This window comes from Lupinus angustifolius, chromosome LG06, assembly GCF_001865875.1.
Source record: "Lupinus angustifolius cultivar Tanjil chromosome LG06, LupAngTanjil_v1.0, whole genome shotgun sequence".
NCBI lineage: Eukaryota > Viridiplantae > Streptophyta > Magnoliopsida > Fabales > Fabaceae > Lupinus > Lupinus angustifolius.
In genome coordinates, this window is record NC_032014.1 from 5,945,385 (window position 1) to 5,972,438 (window position 27,054).

Consider the following 27,054-nt stretch of genomic DNA (forward strand, 5'->3'; position numbering starts at 1 on the left):
CAGAGGCAATAAATTAAGTATTTTTAATTTTAAAAAATAAACAAAGGATAGTAGAATCACACCTTAGGTGATTTAGACGTGCATGAAGAAGTTCAATCGACATCCTGCAAAGATAATAGATTAAACGAAAGCTAGTCCATATTATCGACCTCGCTAGTGGGATAAAGACCGGGTTGTCCTTATTAAAAATAAACAAAAGTTTACGTGATACTTTACCTTTTTAATAGTCTCCCTCCACTATTTTCTCACTCAAAGAATTTTCATCCTTTCATTAAAGTTGCTTATTTTTCCCCCTACTTGTCATTACACCATGTTGCTTCCAAACAATTTCCAACTAGACATTATCTATGGCCTGCTTGTTGACTTCATACGTCAAGGCAAAAATCTCCTTGTTAAAAATCTTTTCATTTGATATTATCACTACATACAATCTATCTTACATTTTAATTTTGTGAGTTACAAGATGGCAGAGGCAATCCTTGAAGTTGTGCTTGAGAATTTAAGCTCACTCATTCAAAAAGAGCTAGGACTTTTTCTTGGATTTGATCAAGACTTGAAAAGGCTTTCCAGCACACTCACTGCAATGAAGGCAACTCTTGAAGATGCTGAGGAGAAGCAATTCTCATATAGAGCTATCAAGGATTGGCTGCAAAAGCTGGAGCATGCAGCTCATATCTTGGATGACATCTTAGACGAGTGCGCGACTCAAGCCTTGCAGCTCGAGTATGGAGGAAGTGGATTGTTGGACAAGGTACAAACCTCTTGCTTATCCTCTTTTAATCCCAAACATGTCATTTTCCGTCGGAAAATTGCTAAGGAAATGAGAATGATAAGAGATAGATTAGGTGAAATTGCTGAAGAAAAAAATCAGTTTCATTTCATTGAGATGCATACAGAGAGGAGAAATAGAGTCATAGACTGGCGCCAAACCACCTCAATTGCTACCAAACTTCAGATCTATGGAAGAGAAGAAGATGCTGATAAAATTGTAAAGTTTTTGGTTGGTGATGCTTCTAATTTTGAGGATTTAACTATCTTTCCCATAGTAGGTATGGGTGGACTTGGAAAAACAACTCTTGCCCAACTTATCTATAATCATGAGAGAGTAGTTAATCACTTTGAGCAAAGAATTTGGGTATGTGTTTCAGAAGATTTCAATTTGAAGAGAATGACAAAAGTTATCATCGAATCAGCGTCTGGGGAGGCATGTGAAGATTTGGATCTTGATCCACTACAAAAGAAACTTCAAAAGCTGCTTCAAATGAAAAGATTTTTGCTTGTTTTGGATGATGTTTGGGATGAACACCAAGAGAATTGGGAGAGATTGAAAAATGCATTAGCTTGTGGAGCAAAGGGTGCTTCAATATTAGTCACTACTCGTCTTTCAAAGGTTGCATCCATTATGGGAACAACGCCTCCTTATCAATTATCAGTGCTATCTAAAGATGATTGTTGGGAAGTATTTAAACAGCGAGCTTTTCAGCCAAATGAGGAATGCACAGAGCTTGTGGTCATAGGGAAGGAAATTGTAAAGAAGTGTGGGGGAGTGCCTCTTGCAGCAAAAACACTTGGAGGTTTGTTGCGCTTTAAAAGAGAGGAGAAGGAATGGCTCTATGTCAAGGAAAGCAAGCTATGGAATCTAACACAAGATGAGAACTCTGTCATGCCTGCCTTGAGATTAAGCTACTTGAACTTATCCATACAATTGAGACAATGTTTTGCCTTCTGTGCAATATTTCCCAAAGGTAAAATAATTGGGAAGCATTTTATGATCAAACTTTGGGTGGCTAATGGATTCATTTCATCCAACCAAATGTTGGAAGCTGAGGATGTTGGTGATGAGGTGGTGAATGAATTATATTGGAGATCATTGTTTCAAGATATTGAGACTGATGAATTTGGCAAAATTACATATTTCAAGATGCACGATCTAGTTCATGATCTTTCTCAGTCTATTGCAGAGGGAGTTTGCCACAATACAAATGACAATGGTGTAACTAGGTTGTCTGAAAGAATCTGCCATCTCTTAATTCACAATGGGAAGTCATTTAAACAGCTAGTTGATTCAATCCAATTACACCAATTCCAATCATTGAGAACTTGTATAATACAAAATCCAAGCCAGCAATATGTCCAACTTTTATCTCATGTATTTAGATGTTATTCTCTGAGGTTGCTTGACATTAAGGCGCTACCAAAATTATCATCCTCAATTGGTTATTTCAAACATCTAAGGTACTTGAATCTTTCACACGGTACCTTCAAAACTCTTCCAAAATCCCTATGTAAGTTGTTGAATTTGCAGATTTTGAACTTACATTGTTGTCATTTTCTCCAAAGGTTACCCGACCGCGTAAAATTTTTGAAATCTCTTCGGCATCTATGTTTGACAGAATGCAACTCACTATCAAGATTGGCTCCTGAGATAGGAAGGTTAACTTCCCTGAGGACTTTAAGCATGTACATTGTTGGTAAACAAAGAGGGTTACTTTTGGGTGAATTGGGTCAACTAAACCTTACAGGAGAGCTCCACATCAAACACATGGAAAGAGTAAAAAATGTAATGGATGCCAAAGATGCCAATTTGAAAAGTAAGCAACTGAACAAATTGGTGTTGTCATGGGACAGAAATGAAGAATCTCAAGTACAAGAAAATGTGGAGCAAATTATTGAAGTGCTTCAACCTCATCCCAAAGAATTGCAAACTTTTTGCGTGGAAGGATATCCAGGAGTGACATTCCCACAATGGATAGCCAGCCATTCTCTCAAGAATTTAAGTTGTGTAAACCTCATGGACTGTGAAAGCTGTTTACACCTTCCACCGCTGGGAAAACTACCATCTCTAAATTTCCTTAAGATATCTAACATGAAACATCTGAAACACATGGACAATGAACCATATGATGTTGGACTTGTGGGAAACTACATAGCTCTAGAATTCCTGCAAATTAGTCATTGTCCAAAATTGGCCTTGCCTTGCCTTCCATCTCTCAAACAACTACAAATAGAGGGGAAATCCAGCCATGATTTGCTAAGCTCAATTCACATATTTCATAGTCTTGAATGCTTACGGTTTATGGACAATGAAGAGTTAATTTCATTTCCCGATGAGATGCTACGTGGCCTTACTTCTCTAAAGAAACTGGAGATTTATTATTACTCCAAACTTGAGGTACTCCCACTTGAAATCATGAACCTTAATGCTATCCAAGAACTTAATATTAACCACTGCAACAGCCTAGAGCCAGTGACAGATCAAATGTTGCAAGGGTTTCTCTCTCTCAAAAGATTAGAAATTGTGTCCTATTGCAAGTTTAATTTTTCAACAGGTTTTCAATACTTGACTTCTCTTGAGGATTTGACAATTTCCAGTTGCCCGGAGGTGCAAGGTTTCCCCGAATCTTTACAACATATGACCTCCCTCCAATCCTTAACATTGTGTGATCTTTGTAACTTGAGATCCTTGCCTGATTGGTTGGGAAATCTTGCCTTGCTTCACTCATTAATAATATCTAAGTGCCCCAAGTTGATGCATCTTCCAATGAGCATTCAATGCCTTAGCACTTTGCAAAGTTTGTCAATATATGGTTGCCCAGAGTTAAAGATACCGGCTGAGGAAGATTGGCCAACAATTCCTCACATTCCGGATATTCATGTGAGTCCAGAAACTATATACACTAGCGAACGAGGTGGTTGTTACACAACATATGGTATAGCGTGAAGGTATATTCAGATTTCAGAATCCTTTCTATACTAATGCCCTCCTTGTGTTGATAAAAGGGAGGAGAAGTAAAGATTGTTAGAGATTTTATAGATAAAGAAGATAAGAATTTTTGTTGGGTTAGTTCAAAGTGATTTTTAATGTTGAAATATTTTAAATATACAAGCAGATTTTAATATTTCACTGAACATTTTGTTATGTTTCCTCTCTTCATTTTCTTATGTCAATTCTAGAATATCGACGGCATTAAATTTCAAATGCACTTATTAGTGGTAGGATCTTCTTACCCTTACTATCTAGCCGAACTCCCAAAAGATATACCTTTTGAACTCTCAAAATCAATAATAGGGAACAAATATTTTGGGTCTATCAACCCACTTAGACTTCAAAGTATTCTTCTTACAGCACAATCTGTTATTCTGGAACTAAATTTATGTTATTATTCCACATGTTCAGGGCTCTAAACTGCAGAAGGTTCACATGTTAACCAAGAAAGTTTTGGGCTTTTGAGAATGAAAATCTGGTGCTACCTGCAAGTGGTATATGAAGAGTTCAGTGTTGTCAAGTGTCAACCATTCCCGGTTAAATCTTAAGAAGTTTATGATCTTGAAATCTTTCATGGTTCCTTAACTGCTAGTATGCTTATTCTGGCTTCCTTTGATAAGGTTTCACAAACAACCATATCATCCTTTCAGTGTATTAAAAAGTTCACTTTGATGGATAGTTCTGCATATTGAAGGTTGCATATCGTGCAATTCTCTATGGTGTGAACTTTCATGTTTAATTTTATAGTTCAGGACCAAGAGGGTCTCATTTTTCAGGGTTTATTTCCTGTTCTGTTGGCAGGTGCTTATTTTATCTTGAATGAAGTTTAAGCCATCTCATTATTTTGTTATATATGCAACTCAGGCTGAAACATTAAGTCACAAACTTCTGTGCAGAGTTATGAAAAAAACTGTACATTGATGATAATTATCATCTTCAATATTTTTCATGACTCCATGGCCTTTTAATTTCTTATGAGAGTTTTTTTATTTCACTGTCCAACTTCAGCATTTCAAAAGAAACTTACTTTGTTCCGAAAAGCATCTAAATTTTGTTGTAGATTCTGTAATCTACAATAATTTGTATGATGAAAGAAAAAACTCAATCTAACTGTACTGTAAAGACATTGTTAACCGCATCATGTTTACTAATTAAGACAAATTTCAGATTACATATCTAGATTCATATTCTTAATAAATGAGAATTTGTCAAATATATTTTCACCATTTCTCTGATTTCTTTGTGATTTTGAGTGTTGCATTCTCATTGTGACAAATGACTTGTGACTGAATAACGAACGTTGGTTCAAGTAGTACATGTTTGATTCCCCTTGAGCAAGCAAAGTCTCGAGTTCAAGTCTTGTTGATGAAAAAAATGTCTGCAGGGAGAGTTAGCTCACATACCTGTAGATATTCCTGGCAAGGAGGATTGCCTCCGGTGCAAGGATACATGTGATAAACAAAAAAAAATGACTTGTGGCTGCATTGAGTACAGTTATACTTGCTAATAGGAAAAAAAGATCATTTTTCCCAAAAAGTTCTCATCTCCATGTATCAAACCAATCACATTCCAACAAGTAACATACAAAAGTTATTTTATGTTTTTATGATTATTCTTTTTACTTACATGACAATCTTTAATTAGATTGGAATATCATTGGAACACCTAAAATAGGACAGCGGATCTCTTTTCTTACTACTACACTCAGCTTTAAACTCACTCAAGTAGAATAAAGAATATTATAATATAGGAATAGTATTGGTAAAAGTTTCTTGACTTTGATTGTTTTTGGACTTCATTTCTAATACTATACACTTGTTTAAAAGAATACTCATCTTAACCAAAAGAATTAGTCTTAGAGGATAAGTTTGGTTATACAAAAAAAAAATTAAGAAAATTGTTCACCATTTAACCTGTGTATGTAAGTTATAATAGGTGAATCAAGCTTCTTAAACTAAAATTACTTAAATTTAACTGAAATTTTAAAAATGATTATAACATTTATTATTTAGTTATTTATTAATTTATTATTATTATTTCAAATAATTAAATACACAGATAATTTAAATTTATTTTCAATTATTTATTTGAATATTCTGTTAATTTTAATTAAAAACTTCATATTTATTTATAATTAATCTTATATTTAGCACATATATGGTAATGATAAAGTGACTAAAATAATTAAAATTTTGAAAGTGTAAAATTGATGGACGAATTATTGAAAACCTATTTATTTTCTGAATAAGTCAAAACAAGTTTTCTAAAAAAGCTATAAACAATATTAAAGTGACCATCCTGCTACTGTACTGGTTTCCACATGCTATCTCTACTCCCAAATTTGATATCTCTACCTTATGGAACACTTAATAGTGAATCGCATAGTCCTCTATAAACCCTAATCCTTCCTTCCCCTTCCACCGGTGACCGATTCCTTCATGGCGGACGAGTCGGTTTCACCTCCGCCGTCTCCGGCCGCTCCTTCTTCCTCCACCGCAGCTCCCCTGGGTTCCTCCGTCATCTCGTTGGTTAACAGGCTCCAAGATATCTTCTCCCGCGTAGGAAGCGAGTCCAACATCGACCTCCCTCAGGTGGCGGTAGTCGGAAGCCAGAGTAGCGGGAAGTCCAGTGTTCTTGAAGCCCTCGTTGGCCGTGACTTCCTCCCTCGCGGCAACGACATATGCACCAGGCGTCCGCTAGTGCTCCAGCTCGTCCAGACTAAGCGCAAGCCTGAAGGCTCCGATGAGGAATTCGGTGAGTTCCTCCACTTGCCTGGCCGCAGGTTCCACGATTTTTCTGCAATTCGCAGGGAAATTCAGGTATATATGTTGTTTATCATCACCATAATATATGTTTCTATTTTGATTTAATAATATCAGGAAAATTAGAGTGAAATTTGTGATAATATTGATATTGTATATTACAAATCATGAAATTAGTTTATTCCTCTGGAGTGTCATGGTGCAAATATACGAGGCTATATTTATACACTGTCAGGAAGCTTAGACGGCTATTGGTGCACTGTCAAAACTGGACAGACCAGAACATGTGGACTCATTTAGGTGCTTTCGTCTATTTTATAAATAGGAAAAAAAAACATGACAAAATATTAAAAAATAGGACCCGGCAGGAGAATGAGCATTACTATGATTTCCGTAGTTAATTGTTGGCTTGTTACCTTGGTTGAAGGTTCATTATTTATTGCAACTGGTTTTTATGCTTTAACCTTGAGAATTAGTTGAATTTGGGATCGCAGCTCTGTTACACGGTATGTGGTGCCGTCATTCAGTTTTCAATTCTTACTGCATGATTACAACACTTTTCTTACATTGGAAAGTACCATGAATTGGTATATGGGAACTAGTGCATGGTTCATTAGGTTGCCGACAAGATCTGATAAAGACGTTTGAGATTTCCACGATTTGCATGTTGTATAGTGTGTAATACTGTTGTTGGTTTGATAAGGTATACAGTGTGCTACTTTTAATTATCTTTCCTTATGTAGCTCCTAATGACTTATGTTTCCTTCATCCTTTTTTTCCGTAGGCTGAGACTGATAGGGAAGCAGGGGGGAACAAAGGTGTCAAGGACAAGCAGATTCGTTTGAAAATTTATTCGCCAAATGTTCTTGATATCACGCTTGTTGATCTACCAGGCATAACGAAGGTTCCTGTTGGCGATCAGCCATCTGATATTGAAGCCCGTATTAGAACAATGATCATGTCATATATCAAAACTCCCACCTGTCTCATTCTAGCTGTCACGCCAGCAAATTCAGATTTGGCCAATTCAGATGCTCTTCAGATGGCAGGAATTGCTGATCCTGATGGTTGGTGTTTGATTCTTTATCCCTCAAAGTATAATTTTTTGAACCCCTGTGATTGGTTTATAAATGTTTAAATTTCTGTTGCAGGTAATAGAACAATTGGTGTAATCACAAAGGTTCGATATACTCATCTAACACATAAATTTATTTGCAAACTATGTTAAGCTGTTTCCATGTTCTGACAAGTTGAGTCGCATATGCCTTGCACTGCAGTTAGATATCATGGACAGGGGCACTGATGCACGGGATCTTCTGCTAGGAAAAGTTGTTCCCCTGCGACTTGGTTATGTGGGTGTTGTAAATCGTAGTCAGGAGGTAATGATGTTATCCTAATGTGGCGAAGAGTGAAGACGGCATCTGGCCATATTTAAACCTTGCATGTGTTCTCTTTGTTAAACTTAGTGGTTATTTAAGTTTACACACATAAGGACACTGAGTCATCACAGAATTAAGCACTTTATGCTAGATTAGCATGCTGGTCAACATGCAATGCTGAAATCGAGTTGTTTGTTGTCTCATTAAATCAGGATATTCTATTGAACCGAAGTATAAAGGATGCACTTGTTGCTGAAGAGAAATTTTTCCGCAGTCGTCCAGTAAGGAAGTACCACTGCTTAGTTATATTCAATACATGTCACTTCAATTTATTGATTGTATTTATCTTATTCGTAGATATACAGTAGTATAGCAGATAGATGTGGTATTCCTCAATTGGCAAAGAAGTTGAACCAGGTACAGTCTTCGCAATTTTGAATATAAAAGTTAGCTTTTGTTATTAATTTTACTGTCTCAAACGCTAGCCTTAATTATACTCTCTGTTTACGTAATTAGAAGAGCTAAATTGTTAGAAATTCCCTGTAAGATCATCCCATTATGAATTGTTATAAAACTGCAGATTCGGGATTTAAACATGTTGTGTATGTATTTGCCTGTAAATATCTTTTCAGATTCTTGCACAGCATATCAAGGCCCTGCTACCAGGGTTGAGAGCACGCATAAACACTTCACTGGTTGCTCTTGCAAAAGAACATGGAACCTATGGAGAAATCACAGAGTCCAAGGTATGTATTAATATTTGAATTCATACACCATTTATGAATTTTCCTTGTTGTAATTAAAAGCATCATGTTTTCCACTTCGGCTGGCCATTTACTTTAGTTTATCTATAATTCTTCATCTCCAATAGGCTGCTCAGGGTGCTCTTCTCCTGAATATTCTTTCAAAATACTGTGACGGTACTTAAACCAATCCTATTTTCTGATTTCTTCTCTTGTTCGACATTTACATATATCTACTCATTCCATTTCTCTCATATCTGTTAATTGGCATTTACATTTAGTTACCTTCCAAATTCAGTAGTGATATTTTTTTCCTTGTCGAAAACAGCATTCTGCTCCATTTTAGAGGGAAAGAATCAAGGGATGTCTACATCTGAGCTCTCTGGTGGGGCACGAATTCATTATATTTTCCAATCTATCTTCGTGAGGAGATTAGAGGTATATACTTTTGTATTTTATATGTGACTGTATAAAACATATACATCTACCCCTCTTGCAATGTTCAAATTAGAGACAGAAACTGGGTAAGTTATATTTAGCCCATTAATAACCCATTTGTAATTGATTGAATAACAACCCAACTAACCTATTATCTATTTGTCATAACAGGTGTTCAATGTCCATCCCATTTAATTGATGGATGCCACACCACCCAATCTAAGCCCTATATATGTATTTATCTATTCACATATTATTCAAATATTTCAAAATTAATAATATTATCGAGTATTATAAATCAGATGTATGATTTTTTGACACTAACAATATGTAACATCTTTTTGTTTGAATGCATGTAATCATCTTAATTTTGCGCCAACAAGAGTGGCAGAAAGAAAGTGCTTCATTTTAACTTGATTTTATGGTCCAGGGCAAATTATACATGTGGAAATCCTATTATTTTCAGGGGAAGGGGCTAAATTAATTTCTTATTAGCAAATTCATACAGCGTAGATTGGAGTCCATGGAACCATTTATTTATACAGAGCTAGTTTCAATTCTTATTATATACAACACACTTAATGTATCTTGCAGGAGGTAGATCCATGTGAAGACTTGACTGATGATGATATTCGTACTGCGATACAGAATGCAACTGGACTTAGATCGGCGCTGTTTGTTCCTGAAGTAGGTCTCGTGACTTGTCATCATCTTATGTATATTTAAATTATATGATTTTATAATTTTGACTTGAAACCCAATCTTTATATATCTTTAAACTTTCTTACTTAAACCCATATTTTTATACTCAGTTATGTATTTTTTTCTAGCAGAAGAACATACTTATGTATTATTTCCATTTAAATAGGTCCCATTTGAAGTCCTTATACGAAGGCAAATATCTCGTCTATTGGATCCTAGTCTTCAATGTGCCAGGTTTATATATGATGAGTTAGTTAAGGTAGGATTTTTGTAGTTTGCCATTTTTTCGCCTCACTTCACATCATACAAGTATTTATCAAATTAAAATCTCTTCCTTCAGATCAGCCATCGCTGTACAGTGTCTGAACTGAAGCGGTTCCCATTCTTGAGAAAGAGCATGGATGATGTTATTGGAAACTTCTTACGAGAAGGCCTTGATCCATCAGAGAATATGATTCAGCACATCATGGAAATGGAGGTAAGCTAAAATGTAATTTCTTTGTAGTGCAATGGCAGGTGCTTAGGTTACGGGGTCTTCAACTTGGTTCCTGTTGAATTGGAGGATTTTAGGTAGGAAAGAAGGAAGAGATAAAATAGAGAATCACAATAGTATAAAATTGATATTAAAGTTATATGTTAAGGTTATTTAAAAGTACAAAAAAATGGCCCTATAATTCTATTTATAAGCCAATTACAAAAGACAAATAGGATCCTAACACCATTACCTTTGATGACAGAATCAATCCCATCCAATTCCAAGATATTATAAATATCATCGGATATTTCTAGATATTCTAAAAGTTCCCACTACACAAATCCTTATTCCTTCTAGAATAGTGATTTATGTCATATCTGAAATTCAATGGTATTGCTTGGAATCCTAGTTGTTTGGACCATTTTGACCTCTGGTCGCGTATGGATGGAATGGAGCTTGTAGGAATTCTTCTCTTCATATCAATTGTAGTCTTCGGACTATCTTTACTGCTTTTGTTGATCCCAACTCATATGTTCCTTAATAGTTAATGTATTCTCACTTAACAAAACCAGTTAATTATTCTTAATGAAGTCGTCGATAGCTGCTATTTGGTATGTGCCAAGCTTTCATCTCTTAGAATATATGTTGCATCAAATTCTAACTGATAAGATTTGGGGTTTTAGAAATATCATCAAAACTGAAATGAGTTTTAACTACTGATTTACTTACCTGGTTGAGCATGGCTTGACATGCCATGTTAAAATATTGATGAATTGTGTTCTTTCTCTTGAAAATAAGGACAAAATCCATGTGGATTTAAGAATGTTGATAATTTTCTGTAATCTAGTAGAAACCATTAAGATGCCATGAGCCAGCCTATAAGTGTCAACTGTGATTGTCAGACTATCAAAGTGAAACCTCGACTCCTTATCCATTCAAACTACTCAAATTTGCAGATGGACTACATAAACACTTGCCACCCAAATTTTATTGGTGGAAGTAAGGCGTTAGAAGTAGCCATGCAGCAGACCAACGCTTCTAGAGTTTCTCTTCCAGTTTCTAGGGTGAAGGTACATGTTTTGGACTCTCATCCAGTTATGCACTAAGTTTTCATGGTATCTGTGAACACCAATTTATGCTCTGCTTTCTTTTGCTTTAAAACTATTTTATTAATTTTGAATAGGATGGTTTGGAATCTGACAAGGGACAGTCTTCTGAAAGAAGTGGCAAGATTCGAGCTATTCTTGGGAGACAAGCAAATGGACTAGTGGCTGATCAGGTTTTAGGATTTTATCCTTTAAGTTGATCAGAAGTTTTGCTTATATGTATAAATTACTTTAGTTTAGACTTCACATAAGTCAAGATAAGGGCCATAAATTAGTATCTTGCCCTGATCTCTTCATTTCTTATTTTTATAATATAAATTTTAAAAAACAGGGTGTTCATGTTGCTTCAGATGTTGAAAAAGTAGTACCATCAGGTAATCTGTTTTTTCCCTATATAATGTATGAGCTTGTCTTTGCACTTTTGTTTTATTATGCATGATTTTGTGTCTTCTTTTTGGTTTTCTTTAATGAAATATATTGGATCAACAATTGTCATTACTATTGTAAGCTATTAAATTTTTTAGTGCTTGATATTTCTTTCTCCAGGAAACACTGGCGGATCAAGTTGGGGGATCTCATCCATCTTTGGTGGAGGTGATAACCGTGTGTCTCTGAAGGAGAACACAGCTACTAAACCACACAGTGAACCACTTCACAGTGTGGATCAGTCATTCTCTATGATTCAATTGAGAGAGGTATATGTGTGTCTGTTGACACATTCATCATCAGCGTGATCAATATGTTCTGTATATGTAAAATTGTGTATATATATTTTTTGTAATGTGATTTGGTTTCTATAGCCCCCCACCGTGTTGAGGCCATCTGAGAGCAGTTCAGAAATGGAAGGTGTTGAAATCACAGTAACAAAGTTGCTTTTGAGATCATACTATGACATTGTCAGAAAAAATATCGAGGATATTGTCCCCAAAGCAATTATGCACTTTTTGGTACACTTCTTATCCTTCTTTTGAGCTTTAGAGGTTGCAATGATGAATATACAATAAGCAATCTGCTTTTGAATCAAATGGTAGGCTGTGGCAAACAAAAATATAGGTGGCATGATGTGAATCCTTGAGGTATTCGAGCTTAGAACCCACAAATTAATTGATAGACTCGCCCAAAGACCCATCAAACAGATTCTGGGAAGCTTATATCTATTGGTTACAGAGAGCCAAAAACCTAAGTGCTGGTTGTACGTAACAAACTCTCCGGTTAGTTCACAAAGAACGTATAGGGAACTCCCGAGATTTCTATTATGAAGCAACACAGCAAAATATGTTTTTAGCCCTGAAAAGGCTATTGATAGTCTGATGTGATAAACCTATTAGTTAATAGTCAAAGCCCCATTTAAAATAATAACAAAAAGGTTTGATAAATATAAAACTAATGTCCCCAAACTATTTTTTTCCCTAAATGGCCCAAAGGCTAATTATTCACTATGGAGAGTTTGACCTCTTAGACTTGGATTGCGGCGAGGAATTTAGCCTTTGATGAAGCTCTGGTTTGTGTGGTCTACCCAAAGTTCATGCACAAGCATGTGACCAGCAATGTCAATGGGTTATTCTCAGCCAGCTGAATCACATCTTCGTGTTTGGTTTAAATTTTCAGTTATTATCTTCTCATTCCATTTCTTGTTTTTAAAGATTCGCGCTAGAAATAAGGAAAACAAATTTTATCATTTTCATTGTTTCCTTTACAAAAAATTAAAATTAAGAAAACCTAACAACCTTTATGAGTGGGAGTCTGATACTGATAAATAGGTTTATAAACCACTTGGTGTGTTTACCTAATACTCATATTATAGGCAGGCTTTTTACTTTTGCATGTCTAGAAATGGTACGAGTAGTTGCAATCTCTCTCATTGTTGATTGAGCAAGCTAAACACATTATTATTGAGCAAGGGTTCATGTCGGACCCACTAAATAGAGAGTGGATCCCACATGAAATCCACCCAATAATAGAGAGTGTTGCTAGCATTTCTCTTAATTGGTGTATCTGTTGAACTCTATAGCTGGTCATTTGGGGACATGTTTTGTGAATCATACTATATTGTTAACATTCATAGCTTCATACAGTATTCTCTATGCTACTTATTTTGGAGGCTTTGAATATACCTGAATTTTCATGTGTTCCATAACTAGGTAAACAATACAAAGAGAGAGCTCCACAATGTCTTCATTCAAAAGCTTTACAGGTAAAGTATAGTGGTAATGGCTTGCTAATCCAGATTTATTCTGGAGTTTATATTATATTTTGTCTGACAGATGCTTGCTGATTGTGTTGTGTATGTTGCATTCAAACCAGAGAGGATTTCTTTGAAAAGATGTTGCAAGAACCTGATGAGGTAGCCATGAAAAGGAAGCGCTGTCAAGAACTGCTCCGAGCTTTTCAACAGGCTTCTAGGGTGGGTGATTTTATTGTTTTAACCAGCACTATCTAAACTGATTTAAAGTACTATTATATATTACAAGTTCGGTTCTAAGTGTTTTTTATTATTGTGGAGATGATTATGGTCTTTGTGACTCGTCACACGGTTAACTGGATTCATTTTATCTTTATCATATCTAACTGAACTCATATTTTATTTTATGAAGCTAGTTAGGTTCTCCTTGATTCTAGCCCATGACAATAGTAATTGGTTTGTCTGTATGAGATTCTCTTTGAATCCTTCTATTTCCGTGAAGGCAACAATTTTATACATGCATAGAGTTGACCTGTCACTTGTACAGAATCAGTTTTTTCTCATGACTTCCAGATGTCTACACAGTCGAAGATTCGGTTATTTTTATCTTGAAGTCCATGAGCTTTTCTGAATAATCAATTTGATAGCAAAATAAGTTGGTATTGATTACTGTATTTCCTCATTGTAGGACTTGGAAGAACTACCTCTAGATGCTGAAACAGTTGAAAGCAGATATAATTTGACTGAAACAACTGGATTGCATAAAGCTCATGGAATGCCATCTTCATCTATGTATTCTACTAGTGGTTCTGTTAGCTATTATGAAGCATTTCCCAATATCACAAAGTCTAAAAGTAGGAAATCTTCACATTCTGGGGAATTTCAAACACCATTTGATGCAGATTCAAATGGAAATAGATGGGCAAACATGTAAGGTAATTATCATATGTGATGCATTCTAGTACTATTTCCTGAAAGTAGCCTTCAATGTTTCGTCACTGCTCTCTTCACATAGAAATGTTATCTATTTTTTTCAAGGCTCTAGAAAGAATAACAGGATTGTATGATCTTCCACCGTTTTGAGAATCTTTTTTCGCTATATCCATGTATATTATCATAACCTTTTAAAAAAGTTCCAGTTCTTTTTCTGTGTGGTTAGTCCAATATTTTTTTCTTCATGGTTAGTCCAATATTTTTTTCTTCATGGTTAGTCCAATATTTTTTTCTTCATGGTTAGTCCATATAACTTTTTGGGCTATATCCCAATTGTATGCGGTTTTGCATTTTGTTTGCTGCAATTGCAGAAATGTTGGGTATGTGAAATAGATGGCAATATTGATTTTGACTGGAGAAAAAAACTTGGAGATTTCCCTTGCAAATTTTGTTTTTATCGTTTTATTACAATTACGATTATATTCTATTTGCAGAAGGAAAATGTTATCTTCTTTACAGTTGTACTTTTTTCTGGACATTTTTCTATTTGGCAAAGTAGGATACTATCCATAGTCTATTTATCATCTATTTTTTATTTGAATTACTAGAATCAATAATGATTAAGAATGTAACATTTATTAGCATCAACATATATACAGTTACAACATCATTTATTAGTTATTTATATTACTTTTTCAAAGATTAAATATGAATGATATATGATATAATAACAACGTACAAAACTCATATTTTTTGTCAATAATTAAATATAAAGAATGAATAATGCAATGATAATATGAAAATTCTTAAACTCTCAAATTTAAACGAGTGTAATATATATATTTTGTCATTGTAAATATTTATACATAGTTGTTACGTCATTTGTGATTTATTTTAATTAATTTATTCAAAAGTTTGTTTTTTTTGAAAGGTGAAAATTTTATTAAAAAAGAACATATATATACAACAAAAGAAACAGAACAAAACAACTCCAAGGCCTAAAACCTTCCCACAAGAAGAATTACAAAAAAACCATAAATACCAAAACTAAAGATTACAACTATCGATAACATTCCAAACAAACAATCGAATTAAAGATCCATCCAAACCAAGACACATAAGAACCTTTGATTTTACTTTTGGTCCAAAGCCAAGACGTGAACTTTATCTCGTCCAGAACCTCCTCCATACATTTCTTCTTGTTGTTAAAAATAATATTATTTCTACAACTCCATAACGTCCAAATACCAGCAATCTAAAACAAAGAACTAAGACCTTTTGCTTGGAAACCATCAATATAATTATGATTATGAAACCAATGGGATGTAGTAGAAGATGTTAATACCCTCGTAAGCCTTAACCATCCATAAAGAAGTTGTCAAACTCTGTAAGAGAAATGACAAGAGAAGAAAAGATGATCGGTAGACTCCGGATAACTCTGACACCAAATACAAAGGCCATCATTACCAGTAAAATTATCACCCCTCTGAGCAAGATTTTACTTACTAGGAATCATATCAAGACAATTCTCCAAGCAATCATCCGGGTTTTGAGAAGGGGCTTGAGATTTCCAAATTGTGCCGCACAACACATTATCCTCATCATTAACCTCTTCTACTTGCCAAATTGCCTTGTAAGCAGACTTGACGGAATAACAATGAGAGTTGTCGTAATTCCAAATCCAATTGTCAACACCATCTTCTTTTAATTGAACTCTCCTCAGAATCCTTATCAAATCATCTATTAAAGATCTTTCTCACTCAAACAACTCTCTTTTCCATGATAACTGCTAGTTCCACACCCCTCCCTCCACACATCTAACTGACCCACTTGAGCCATCTTATCAGACACATATTAAAAAGTCTTGGAAATAACTCCTTCAAAACAATTACCTCCACCGAGTGATCCTCCCAAAAATTAGTATGAACTCCATCAAATCTACCTCTCTTATGAAACCACCCTGCAGACTCCTCTATCACTACTTGAACCCCTCACAACACTCTTCAAATCCCTTTACCATAGAGATTCTGAAGGTCTCCATCATCATCCATTATCCCATGAAAAGAAATTAGATCCCATATTTGGAGTGTAATATTTTAGACCAAAGAGCTTCTCTCTTCGTGAGCAACCTCCACCATCACTTACCCAAAAGGGCAAGATTAAAGGACTCTAAGTGTTTCACGCACAAACCACCCTTCTCTCGATCCTTACAAATCGAGTCTCACCTGTCCAAGCAATTTTCCTATGACCCCCCACACCTCTCCAAAGAAAATCTCTCTGAATTTTAATCACCTCCTTAATCACACACTGAGCAGCTTTGTAGAAAGAAAGAAAGTAATTTGACAGTGCATTAAGCATTGCATTAATCAACACTAGTCGACCGCCAAAAGAAAGGAAACAATTATCCCATGTAGCCAACCTCTTCAACATATTGAATACCATGTCTTTCCAAACCTCATTTCTCCTATAATTAGCCTCTACCGGAATGCCTAAGAACTTCATAGGCCAAGAACCCCTCTTACAATTTAGATACTCTGTCATTTTGTCCACAAAACATGGAGGAATATTGACACCACATAAACTACATTTGCTGAAGTTAACCGTCACAACCGGACAAGCTTCAAAACGACGAAGAATGTACCTCATTGCAATCACATTCAGAGTTGAAGATCTCCCAATTATAACCGCATCATCTACATATTGAAGCAAATTAACCTCAACCTCCTCCCTACATTTACAACATTTTTTGTTATCCACATTTACAACATTCGATACCAAACATTTTGTTCAATGTTAATCAACTTTAATATTGATAATAAGGTTATGATTGATATACATTACCATAATGATAATTTAAATATATTACTATAATACTAGTGTTATAAAAACCGTGATCTCTTCTGATTTGATGTCTAATTCAAATTTTACAACATTGAATTCAAATATAATTATAAGGTTTAATGACGTCATATCTATATATTCATTTTTTTTATCTTTCATTTTTTCTAATATGTTTTATTTATTTTAATTAAATACTCTCATTTTTAAATATTAAATATTTTATTTTATTATTTTATAATTGAAGAATAAGTAATTTAATATATTCATTTTGAAAAATAATAATAAATATTTTGTAAATAAATAATAGCTAATTAAATTTTTTATAAATAATAAATACAATTGATATAAGGATATCTCTCCTAGTGGTAAATTCATTATCACCCTTTATTATTTATTAATAAACAGAAAACTTAAATAAATTGGTTCTTCTTATTACATTTTTACCTACTATAATTTAATAATTGAAAATTAAATAATGTACAATAGTGGATATATGGCTACACATCAATCTCTTCAAAGGTGTGAATAATTATGATACATGTTTGACCATCTCTTTGAATCTTAGAACAAAAATAAGGAGTTGAAAGGCGGGCTATCCACCTCTACTATCTTAAATTACAATATGGTAGTGAATATATGGCTGCACTTGCTCTCTTATATGGCTACACTTGCTCTCTTAAGATAAGATGATAAATTATGATTAAATATTGTTTTTCTCTTTGAATCTTCAAATAAAACACTCAACCAACAAAATATTTTTAACTCAAAATTACATAGTCCTAATTTTCTATTGCTCATAGGTGCACATAGAAATAAGATGTAATATTATTAGAAAAATAATAATAATAGTTTTTCAATTTTCCTTTATAAATGAACAAATAAATAACTTCACAACTTTGAGTTTTCAATTAGTCAATACAATTAGTGAGGCTATCGTCTAGTGAGTGCATCAAAATATTAATATTTTTTACGGTATGTATAGTCTCTCAAATCTATATTTTTAATTCAAAGATCAATGATTTCTAAGAGTGGACATAAATATAGTTTTCTAAGTTTTGACCGTAAAAACATAATGTCTACTTGATGCTATTAGGGTAAAGGTGTAATGTCTTTATTTTTCTTTCATCTGAAGTCTTATCAACAATGTTCAACCATCAAGACACAATATATATTAATTTAATATTAATATAACGTAGATATTATAATATGTATATTATTAATATATACAACTCTAAACCCTACATTATATGTTAATATGATATGATTATATAATTTAATGTGGTAGTTTTTTTTATACTACTAAGAGTATCTTTTTACTTTATGTGTAAGGAACTAATCCATTTTGGGACGTGTGACTGCCCTTTTAAATAAGTATCACTTTTACGAATCGAAGATTTGATCTTTCTAGGATCTACGAGCCTTAGACCATGGGATCAATGCTTTGTTGATATTTCCTAGTTAATATTTGTTTGGTAAATAAGTTAGGGTGTATATTTTATATTATTATGAGTATAATATTTATGTATTATTAGTGTATAGATTTAGACATGATTACTATATCATTCATAATTTATTTATATTTTTTAAGAGTAAATAATTATTAAAAATGAATAATATATAATAGACCAATAGTGTATAAATCTTTTACAATATCAATGCATATATATTTTTCCTATTATTATAGTATTATATTTAAGTAAGGTCATATTATTAATATTAAAGTTGTGTATAAACTAATTACCTCAATGCTATTATAGTAGAATATCTTAATTATTCAAACATAACTTTTTTTTTATGAATTTAAAATATATAAATAATGAATGACTAATTGATTTAGTAGTAAATGTTGATTTGATGAACATAATTTTTGACTTTTTAATCTATACCTAAAAATCTATAGAGCCTTATACCAGGAAGTAATATCTTGTTGTTGATGAATTTGTTTAGGTTGATAATATGATTACGAGAGAACATCTTCTATCATATAATATGTGTCATGAACTGTAATTCATTAAGAAAATACTTAATAATTATATTTTTAACTTACTTTTTTTTTCTTCAATCAATCCGTCACAGTTGATAATTCATATCATGGATAGAAGATGTGATCTCATATGATTAATATCTCAACCAATTAAACAAATTATTGACTTGTTATTGTTTATCTAAGTAAAATTTTAAAATAACCATATTCGTAAAAATTATAAGGTTGATACAATTATCCTGGGAACCTTAAGGACTCTCCATCACTATATATCCCTCCATCTTTTTCTCATTTCCTCACAACACAAGCAACTCACAAATTTTATTATTTCTACCTCTCTTTTTAGCAACACTGTCTGTAAAACAGAGAAATGAATTATAGGTTCTCCTTTTTCTTCTTCACCTTTCTACTTCTCAATTCTTCAACTACTAGCAATGCCATTGAGAATCACATTAAAACGGTCGTCGTTTTAGTGATGGAGAATCGTTCCTTCGACCACATGTTGGGATGGATGAAGAAACTCAACCCAAACATTGACGGTGTAACAGGCTCGGAGTTCAACCTGTTATCTGTAGACGACCCGAAATCAAGGCGGTTCATGTTCAAAGATAAGGCAGAATATGTTGACCCGAATCCGGGTCACACATTTGAGGCCATAAGTGAACAGGTATTCGGGTCCAAAAACGGTTTCTCTGATCCAGCACCAATGAACGGGTTTGCCCAACAAGCACATTCAATAGATGCGTCCAACAAATTGTCTGAGAGTGTTATGAATGGATTTACTCCTGATAAGGTTGCTGTTTATAAGTCACTTGTCTCTGAATTTGCTCTCTTTGATAGGTTAGTACATACGTTATATTTCACTCCTATCTCAATTTTTCCTTTCATTATGATTTACGATCTTAATTTATTTATTTTTTAAAGAAAATATTGTGGATTAATGATGATATGTTTAATCATTATTAATTCTTCAAACCAATGTTATAAAACTCGGCTCGAATCGGTCGGTTCAATCGGAAACTAGACATCTAATCGGTCTGAGTCTCTCATTTAACCGGTTTTGCATTAAATTTGGTTGACTCGACCATTTTATGCCTAAAACTAGTAACTTGGATGGTCAGATCGGTTGAACTAGCCGAGTTAATAAAAATATTTTTTTTTAAAAACAACCAAATTGATGTTCTTTTTCAGTGAAAAACATATACTTTTAACTTATTTGTAGTTATGTTTGTCATTTGTTAGTTTACATTATAATAAAATCTTCATTGTTTAATTAAATTTTAAACTTATTCTATATTTTTGTTGTAGTTAAATCATAATTCGTATGTTGTTTGAAGATATTATCAACTTACTTCTGTCATTTTATAGTAGTAAATAGTAAAATGTTCTTTTTTGTTGTTTAATTAGGCATGATAATGTTTTTTAAATTTTGAGTATACATTATTAAATATTGTTACGTATGAATTTTTTTAGAATTTTTAATGCAAATTGACTTAACTGGTCCAATCATTGACCCACTGATTGAACCAATGGCTCATTGACCGGGTACCCTAACTGAGTCATTGATCAGTTCGAGTTTAATAATATTGCTTCAAACAATAATGTAAATGAATGGTCGATGGGGTACTGACTAGGGGTGAGCATAGGTCGGGTTGGGATGAGTTTTGGCTTGTCATTACTCGGCCCTAAATATTGATTAGATCACATTTTTTAATCTGGATCCGGCCTTAGACCCGAAACTAACTTAACCCTAAATAGCGACAGAGTCAGTCTTTAAACTCAACTGATAAAGACTTCTCAATATTATTTGTTATTATGAGTATATAGTTTAATATATAAAATGATATATATATATATATATATATATTATTAATCATATATATTATGGAAAAATTAAAGAATAAATGATATTTTCGACTAAAATGGTATCTTACTCTATACACATTTATTAGAAACACATACGATCATGATGCTTGACCATGAGACGGGATGAGTCGGGTCATGTTTGGTCCCTATCCGACCCTAAATATTGATTAAGTCTATTTTTTGAAACCAAACTCGGCCCTAGACCCAATCAGACCTGATCCTATTTAGATCCGGTCATGATCGGACCGTATCAGATCAACAGGTAGAGTCGAGTCCTGCTCACCCCTAGTACTGACTATATATAAATTTTTACGATGATAATGTATAAATCTTATTCTTAAATGAAAAAATATTAAATCATTTGTAGCCATGCATATATAATGGAGAGTAAATAATACTTATATTATATAAACCACATCATTAAGTGAGTGTATTTATATTGAGATGGGTATAGTTGGAAGTGAATATAATATTTTAAAAATGAGGAGTAACTAGTATAATTAAGGTAAAAACTTAGGGGTATGAGTTTATTTATTTAATGTGATTAAGGTAAAAATGAAAAATATAGAATTTTGTTGGAACATTAATGGAAACGATTGACCTGATTAATTAAGTGCATATAGTAATAACAATAACAAAATAGCAACCAACGAAGTCAAACACTAGCTGATTTAAATTTAATATTTTTATATGAAGGTAAAGATTTAAATTTAATATTTTTATATGAAGGTAAAGATTTAAATTTAATATTTTTATATGAAGGTAAAGATTTAAATTTAATATTTTTATATGAAGGTAAAGATTATTTATGCTGATTATATTTGAAAAAGAGATTAATATCTATATAATGATAATGATAGTATAAAAAACTATTGAATTATAGGTATGTAAAAATTAAATTATTCTCTTAGAAAATAGTTTGACATGATATATTATTTTAACATGATATAATATTTAACATTATATATATTCATATGGAGAGTGGTGTGTAGTATGAAATTATACAAAATATTCAACATCTTTTTTTGGATAAGATTAGGCACACCCATGTTAATAGTAGAACTCTAAATAAAGAATTCAAATCCTCTATTCTAATTTTTTTTATGCTTCTATATTAATTTAGTCTAATAATAAATAACATATATCATTTAATTTCTTATTAATTGTCTTAATATTTACGTATTTGATAAAATATTATTGAGTTAATATAGAGTCATAAAAAACTTTTGACATAGAGGATTAAATTCCTAAACAAAAGGTTCTTAAGAAATGCTACACTATTCTATTAAGTATTAACCAGATGAAATCATTTGTCCATATTCTTGTGTCACTCGGTGTCTTCATCCAATCAAAAAAATTAACTTAATTAAAAATAAATATTATAATAATATAAATTAATATTTTTACATTATTCTATATAGTTTAGTTGACTAGATATACGAGAACATGATTATCTTCAAACAAATTATCTTTATTCATATTAACCATATCTTCTATATCCTAAAATAGCAAAGTATAAAAGATAAAACATAAATAAATATATTTTCACTTCTTAGAAAATAAAAATGTGTATTTAAATAATGAAACTCAAACTTGAATAATGTTCATAGGTGGTTTTCCTCAGTACCAGCTTCCGCTCAACCGAACCGGCTATATGTGCACTCAGCAACTTCCCACGGCGCCACTAGTAACGCGGCGTTGCACCTCACTAAGGGCTACCCACAACAGACAATCTTCGACAACCTCCATGAAGCTGGAAAAGACTTTGGAATATACTTCCAGAATGTACCAGGAACATTATTCTTAAGGAACTTAAGGAAGTTAAAGTACTTGTCTAAATTCCATCAATACGAATTGATGTTTAAAAAACATGCAAAGGCAGGGAAGTTGCCGAATTATGTTATGATAGAACCGCGTTACTTTGACACAAAGTTGTTCCCAGGCAATGATGATCACCCTTCGCATGATGTGTACCGAGGGCAAATGTTGGTGAAGGAAGTGTATGAGACACTGAGATCGAGCCCACAGTGGAACCAAACCTTGCTATTGATAACGTACGATGAACATGGTGGGTTCTATGATCATGTTCCTACTCCTATTCGTGGAGTACCAAGCCCTGACGGGATTCGGAGTTCTGAAAACTTTAACTTTGATAGGTTGGGAGTGAGGGTTCCTACCATTGCTGTCTCACCTTGGATTGAAAAAGGCACTCGTAAGTCTTTCTTTTCATGTTCAATACTTTTAATTCTCATGTCTTCCGCAATAATAAGGAGAAAATATTACATGTTTCAAATTTTAATCCTCGTGTTATAAGACTAAAAGATAAAAAGTGAGAAATAAATATAGTTATTATAAGAAAAGTTAGAAGATATGAAAATCCCCATGCTAGTTAAATTTGACCAGAAACATTTGAAAATTGTTCTTCAATTGTGCATTATACTAAAAGCAAATATTTGACTCTCATATTTTCAAAACAAATTATTTGACCCTCATTAAAAATAACATATTGATGACATGTGATTAATTGAACATATAAAAAATTACGCATTAAAAATTAAATTCTAATTTAAATATAATATCTTAATTTTAAGGTCAAATTTGATTATTGTTTACCTTCTAATATCTAATAGAGGAATTTTAATAATTATATAAAGTTGATTATAAAAATGTGAATAAATTATTCTGCAAGTAAATATTAAGGAGTGTATTGTACTTGTATAGCATCTCTTTGAGGAACCATTTGTTTAATTTTAATGGTTTAAGAGCATCTCTATTACAGAATACAAATTTAATATTTATTTGAGTCTTACATTATTTTTTAATTTATTATAAATTTATAAATTAAAAATACTATTTAGTTTTTGTTTTGGAATGACAAATATCTTTATTATTATTATATTATATTCTATAATACAAATGATTTCTATCTAAAAGCATATAAAGAAGTAAGCATAAGAATACTAATATTCTTATGTAATGAGTATTCTTAAAAAATATGTGGAAAAATTTCTTATTTCAATAAGAATACTACAATAATGCATAGATAGAATGAAAATATTCATATTTCTAGTCTCTAGTTGAACTAATGTTTAGTACTATGTACATCTACATGTTAATGAAAAAATGCATACGTGTTATGGTGATGCAGTTGTTCATGGAGCAAAAGGACCAACACCAACTTCAGAATATGAACACTCATCCATTCCAGCAACAGTGAAAAAGATCTTCAATTTGCCTAATTTTCTGAACAAGAGAGATGAATGGGCTGGCACCTTTGAGAGTATTCTCCAGACCAGGAAAGAACCCAGAACTGATTGCCCAAGTTAGTTTCCTTCATCACATTGTATTATAAAATCCCATTTATGATTCAGTAAACACTAAAATCTCACTTCATATAGTATTAGACAAATGCTAATAAAACATAGTTAACTACCCACACTTGATAAAACTCATTTAAAGTGAACTTATATATCAGGTGAGTAGTTAGGTTTATCTACTATTAGATTGTTAGTTGATTAAAATTTCAAAGCAATTTAGATTGAATAAAAGTTAAGTGCATCTTTAGCTCAATCGAAAGGAGTTTTTTTCTAATGCCACATCTTTATTATGCACTTTGTTTATGCCTGCTGCTGGTGTTATTTTGGTACAGGGTATCTCCCAACCCCAGTAAAGATCAGGAAGAGTGAGGCTGATGAAGAAGCAAGCCTCAGTGAATTTCAGCAGGAGTTGATTCAGCTAGGTGCAGTGCTTAAAGGAGATAATGTCCTCACTAGTTACCCACATACAGTAGGGAATGATATGAATGTGAAGCAAGGGAAAGAGTACTTGGAAGACTCAGTTAAGAGGTTTTTTGAAGCAGGGCATTTTGCAAAGAAGATGCAAGTGAGTGAAGAACATATAGTTCAGATGAAGCCTTCTTTGACTTCAAGACTATCCAAATCACAAATCACACACCCATAAAAAAAACAAAGGGAAACATGAAACATAGTAGGGACCAGTAAGAATAAAAAAATACAAATATAATAATATAAGAGGGTTATAATTTAACATTTTTTTAAACACTAAACATCTTAAAAAGATTGTTCGAAATTTGTGTCGGTCATCTCTTCTTTTATTAATTGTTTTTTAAAGTGTAATCATAAGGTTTTATTATTAGAAATCAAGGGGGAAAATGTAGAAATTTTATATTATTCTCATTGAAAAATGAAGTTAATATGACTTATTTATACAAAAAATGTATAATTCAAGGAATTGAATGATATAAAATTAACAAACTAACTTTAACTGCTAACTAACTACCTATTTTTCTAAATACCTTACCAACTTCTAAAATATCTTCAACATTTATGGCATCATATCCATGTATTCATTTTATTTCTTATCTTTCTTTTTTCCTTATTTGTTTTATTTATTTTAATGAAATATTTTCGTTTTTTAAATATTAAATATTTTATTTTATAATTATATAAGTGAACAATAAGTAAATTAATATTTTCATTTTTAACAAATAATAATATTTTTGTAAATAAATAGCAACTAATTAATAATATTAAATAATAAAAATATTAAGTAAATTAGTTCTTCTCCGTTCTTAATAAAACACTAATACAGAATTACTTCAGTGTGAGAATATCAGTGGAAAACCAAAAAAAATTAGTAAAATACCATCTAGTATGAGTGATTCGGATATTAATATATTTCGTAATCTATAATCAACTCTCAAATCTATATTTTTAACTAAAAAGATTAAAGCTTTTCAAGAATAGATATAAATTGAGTTTTATATGTTTTAACGAGAAAAACGTTATCTCTGCTTGGTCCTGTTAGGAAGAAGGTATCATGTTCTTATTTTCCTTCAAGTCTTATAATCACTGTTGAAAGGGCAATCAAGACGCAATATATATTAATTTAATATTAATAAATGTAGGTATTATATATATTAATATATACAACTTTAAACCCTACATTATATATTAATTTTATATGATTATATAATTGAATGTATTTGTTTTTTTTGTTATTATCAAGAGTATTCTCATATTTTATAGATAAAGAATTAATCTGTTTAATGGTGCTTAGCTGCTAATTCTGCAAGTGTCGCTTTGACAAATTAAACTCTTGATTTTTTAGCTTTTTCGAAATTAATGATATATTACACTACTAAATCAATGGATTGTTGGTATATGCTAGTTAATATAAGTTAAGGTATTTTATTTATATTACTATGGGTGTAATATCAATGTACTATTAATATAAAGATTTATATACAATTATTAGATTATTTATCATTCATTTGTATTATTTTTTGAATAATCAATAATAATTAAAAATGAATATGAATGTTAAACTCATTGTATAAATCTCTTATACATTCGGTGCATGCATTTTTCTCTCTCTTTATTATTATTATTATTTATATATAATATAGATAGTATTATATTTAATTATGGTCATATTATTAATATTAAAGTTGTGTATAATTATTACCTGGATTAATGTGATATAGTAGAATATCTTAATTGGTATTATGATAATACATTCAAACATAACCTTCGTATTAATTTAAAATATATAAATAATGAATGACTAATTGATTTAGTGGTAAATGTTTAAAATTAATGTGATGAATTTGTTTTTTTATGTATAACTAATTGTATTCTATCACCTTACAAGTTACAAGTAAGAAATTAAGTTATCTGATGTAAATTTAACTATATGAATAAATGTAGCTCTTATAAATTGAATCTTTTGATTTTTTTACTTATTTAAAAAATTCATAGACTTATAATACTATATTAATGTTTTGTTAATCATGAATTTTGTATGATTACTATCTCAATCCATTATAACAATAGAATAAAATATTTCATTATATCA

The 27,054-nt window shown here is 32.1% G+C and overlaps 3 protein-coding genes across 4 annotated transcripts; all 3 read left to right on the forward strand.

The window, feature by feature from the left end:
• Positions 191 to 4,645, forward strand: LOC109349293 (putative disease resistance protein RGA3). The gene is made up of 2 exons (XM_019590042.1): positions 191 to 3,723; positions 4,178 to 4,645. The coding sequence occupies exon 1, from the start codon at positions 464 to 466 to the stop codon at positions 3,719 to 3,721; it is 3,258 nt and encodes a 1,085-aa protein (XP_019445587.1). The 5' UTR covers positions 191 to 463; the 3' UTR covers positions 3,722 to 3,723; positions 4,178 to 4,645.
• Positions 6,065 to 14,699, forward strand: LOC109349294 (dynamin-related protein 3A-like). Of its 2 annotated transcripts, none has more exons than XM_019590045.1 (20): positions 6,065 to 6,585; positions 7,313 to 7,595; positions 7,680 to 7,708; positions 7,806 to 7,907; positions 8,120 to 8,188; positions 8,265 to 8,324; positions 8,540 to 8,653; positions 8,779 to 8,827; positions 8,979 to 9,088; positions 9,683 to 9,775; positions 9,957 to 10,049; positions 10,131 to 10,268; positions 11,222 to 11,335; positions 11,476 to 11,544; positions 11,703 to 11,745; positions 11,918 to 12,066; positions 12,172 to 12,318; positions 13,513 to 13,565; positions 13,676 to 13,775; positions 14,242 to 14,699. In XM_019590045.1, exons 1-20 carry the CDS (start codon positions 6,205 to 6,207, stop codon positions 14,485 to 14,487), a joined length of 2,442 nt encoding a protein of 813 aa, XP_019445590.1. In that variant the 5' UTR covers positions 6,065 to 6,204; the 3' UTR covers positions 14,488 to 14,699. The 2 variants fall into 2 exon arrangements, with proteins under 2 accessions (XP_019445590.1, XP_019445588.1); XM_019590043.1 differs by having other exon boundaries at positions 6,066 to 6,585; positions 11,449 to 11,544.
• On the forward strand, positions 19,637 to 25,166 carry LOC109350829 (non-specific phospholipase C2-like). Its single transcript, XM_019592137.1, has 4 exons — positions 19,637 to 20,151; positions 22,788 to 23,389; positions 24,326 to 24,499; positions 24,827 to 25,166. Exons 1-4 carry the CDS (start codon positions 19,682 to 19,684, stop codon positions 25,135 to 25,137), a joined length of 1,557 nt encoding a protein of 518 aa, XP_019447682.1. The 5' UTR covers positions 19,637 to 19,681; the 3' UTR covers positions 25,138 to 25,166.

What these genes read in the sequence shown, in the direction of transcription:
- LOC109349293 (XM_019590042.1), top strand. Translation starts at nt 464, where the DNA reads ATGGCAGAGGCAATCCTTGAAGTTGTGCTTGAGAATTTAAGCTCACTC.
- LOC109349294 (XM_019590043.1), top strand. Translation starts at nt 6,205, where the DNA reads ATGGCGGACGAGTCGGTTTCACCTCCGCCGTCTCCGGCCGCTCCTTCT. An exon ending in CAATTCGCAGGGAAATTCAG is followed by an intron (nt 6,586 to 7,312) that starts GTATATATGTTG and finishes TTTTTTCCGTAG; the next exon opens with GCTGAGACTGATAGGGAAGC. An exon ending in AAGCAATTATGCACTTTTTG is followed by an intron (nt 12,319 to 13,512) that starts GTACACTTCTTA and finishes TTCCATAACTAG; the next exon opens with GTAAACAATACAAAGAGAGA.
- LOC109350829 (XM_019592137.1), top strand. Translation starts at nt 19,682, where the DNA reads ATGAATTATAGGTTCTCCTTTTTCTTCTTCACCTTTCTACTTCTCAAT. An exon ending in TTGGATTGAAAAAGGCACTC is followed by an intron (nt 23,390 to 24,325) that starts GTAAGTCTTTCT and finishes ATGGTGATGCAG; the next exon opens with TTGTTCATGGAGCAAAAGGA. An exon ending in ACCCAGAACTGATTGCCCAA is followed by an intron (nt 24,500 to 24,826) that starts GTTAGTTTCCTT and finishes ATTTTGGTACAG; the next exon opens with GGTATCTCCCAACCCCAGTA.